At 32.9% G+C, this 1,073-nt stretch overlaps 1 protein-coding gene across 4 annotated transcripts in view; it reads right to left on the bottom strand.

Annotated features, from left to right (window-relative positions):
* Window positions 1–6: 6 nt before the first annotated feature.
* The window catches only part of LOC128246997 (thialysine N-epsilon-acetyltransferase-like), a 15,102-nt gene continuing 14,035 nt past the window's right edge, over window positions 7–1,073 (bottom strand). For 2 of the 4 annotated variants that reach the window (XM_052970670.1, XM_052970671.1), the window contains exon 5: window positions 7–214. In XM_052970670.1, coding sequence (XP_052826630.1) covers window positions 29–214 — 186 coding nt within the window. In that variant the 3' untranslated portion in view covers window positions 7–28. The remainder of the gene's footprint in view (window positions 215–1,073) is intronic. The other 2 variants (XM_052970672.1, XM_052970673.1) reach the window with 1 other exon arrangement.

Genomic DNA, 1,073 nt, shown 5'->3' with positions numbered 1-1,073 from the left:
GAAGATAAAATTGGTTATCACTATTAAATTAACTTCCTTTGTTAATTACATCCACTTGAGATTTTCCAAGTTTGAAAAAGAACCAACCATCATCCTTTGACATATTAAATGCTTCAAAATATTTGGTAATGTTTTCAAGATAGTTGTTGTTCCCTACAGTCCATCTTATGTGGTCACACTCTTCCTGTACAGACATCTGAATATAGAAATATATCTACTTGAGATTATACTGGTGAGTTGTACACAATGAAAGTATGGAATAGAAACATTTTTTAATAGTTTGCTAGTGAATTTGAGGAGTGGTATGAAGCAGGTCTCTCTCCAAAGAGTATTGATAAAATCTATTTATCAGAAGAGAAAAATAAAATGAAATGAACCAGTTCACTGAGAAGATAATACATGGGTATTTAGCAGAAAAAACAAAACATAGAAGGAACTGATTATGTCAAAAGCTTAGCATAGAGTAGCAACAAGTTTATGATATCCCATTTTGAAGGCTACACTCATGCAATTCAAGAAGAAGAGATCCCCACCAAGTATAAAAGACAGAAAACACTGACAGAAAAACAAAAATGCATATTGTGCAAGACCAAGACTGAAGACACCAATCACATCATTGCTGACTGCAAGAGACTGTCTTCCAGATATTATCTTTCCATGGGGTATGATGCAGTAGCTAGAACAGTCAGTAACAGGATAACAATAAAGAAAACGCCTACAGACTAAGTTGTAGTTGTTTCTATTGAGACTGGTGGGTTAAAAGAATATTGGTGGAACTTAAAAATTAAAACATCAAGTAAAACTGGCGAGATATTGTTGTGTGGGACTACGAGGAAAATATATGGGATCTTGTTCAAAACGGGGGCACCAGTTTTCATTAATGTTTTATGTAGTGTTTTTGGTACCGAAAGACTTTCAAACTTCGTATACTTATCTATTTTGTGTTATAGAACAGAAAAAAATTTTTGTATTCGAATTTATTTCATGTAAAAAATTGTCTTATTTCGATAATTTCAACCAATCACTGACAAGTATTCAGCTGTTTATACTTACTCCTTTGGCAGTTTAAATGG

This window comes from Octopus bimaculoides, chromosome 9, assembly GCF_001194135.2.
Source record: "Octopus bimaculoides isolate UCB-OBI-ISO-001 chromosome 9, ASM119413v2, whole genome shotgun sequence".
Taxonomy (NCBI): domain Eukaryota; kingdom Metazoa; phylum Mollusca; class Cephalopoda; order Octopoda; family Octopodidae; genus Octopus; species Octopus bimaculoides.
The sequence above is the reverse complement of the archived record's forward strand: the minus strand, read 5'-3'. Positions and strand labels throughout refer to the sequence as shown.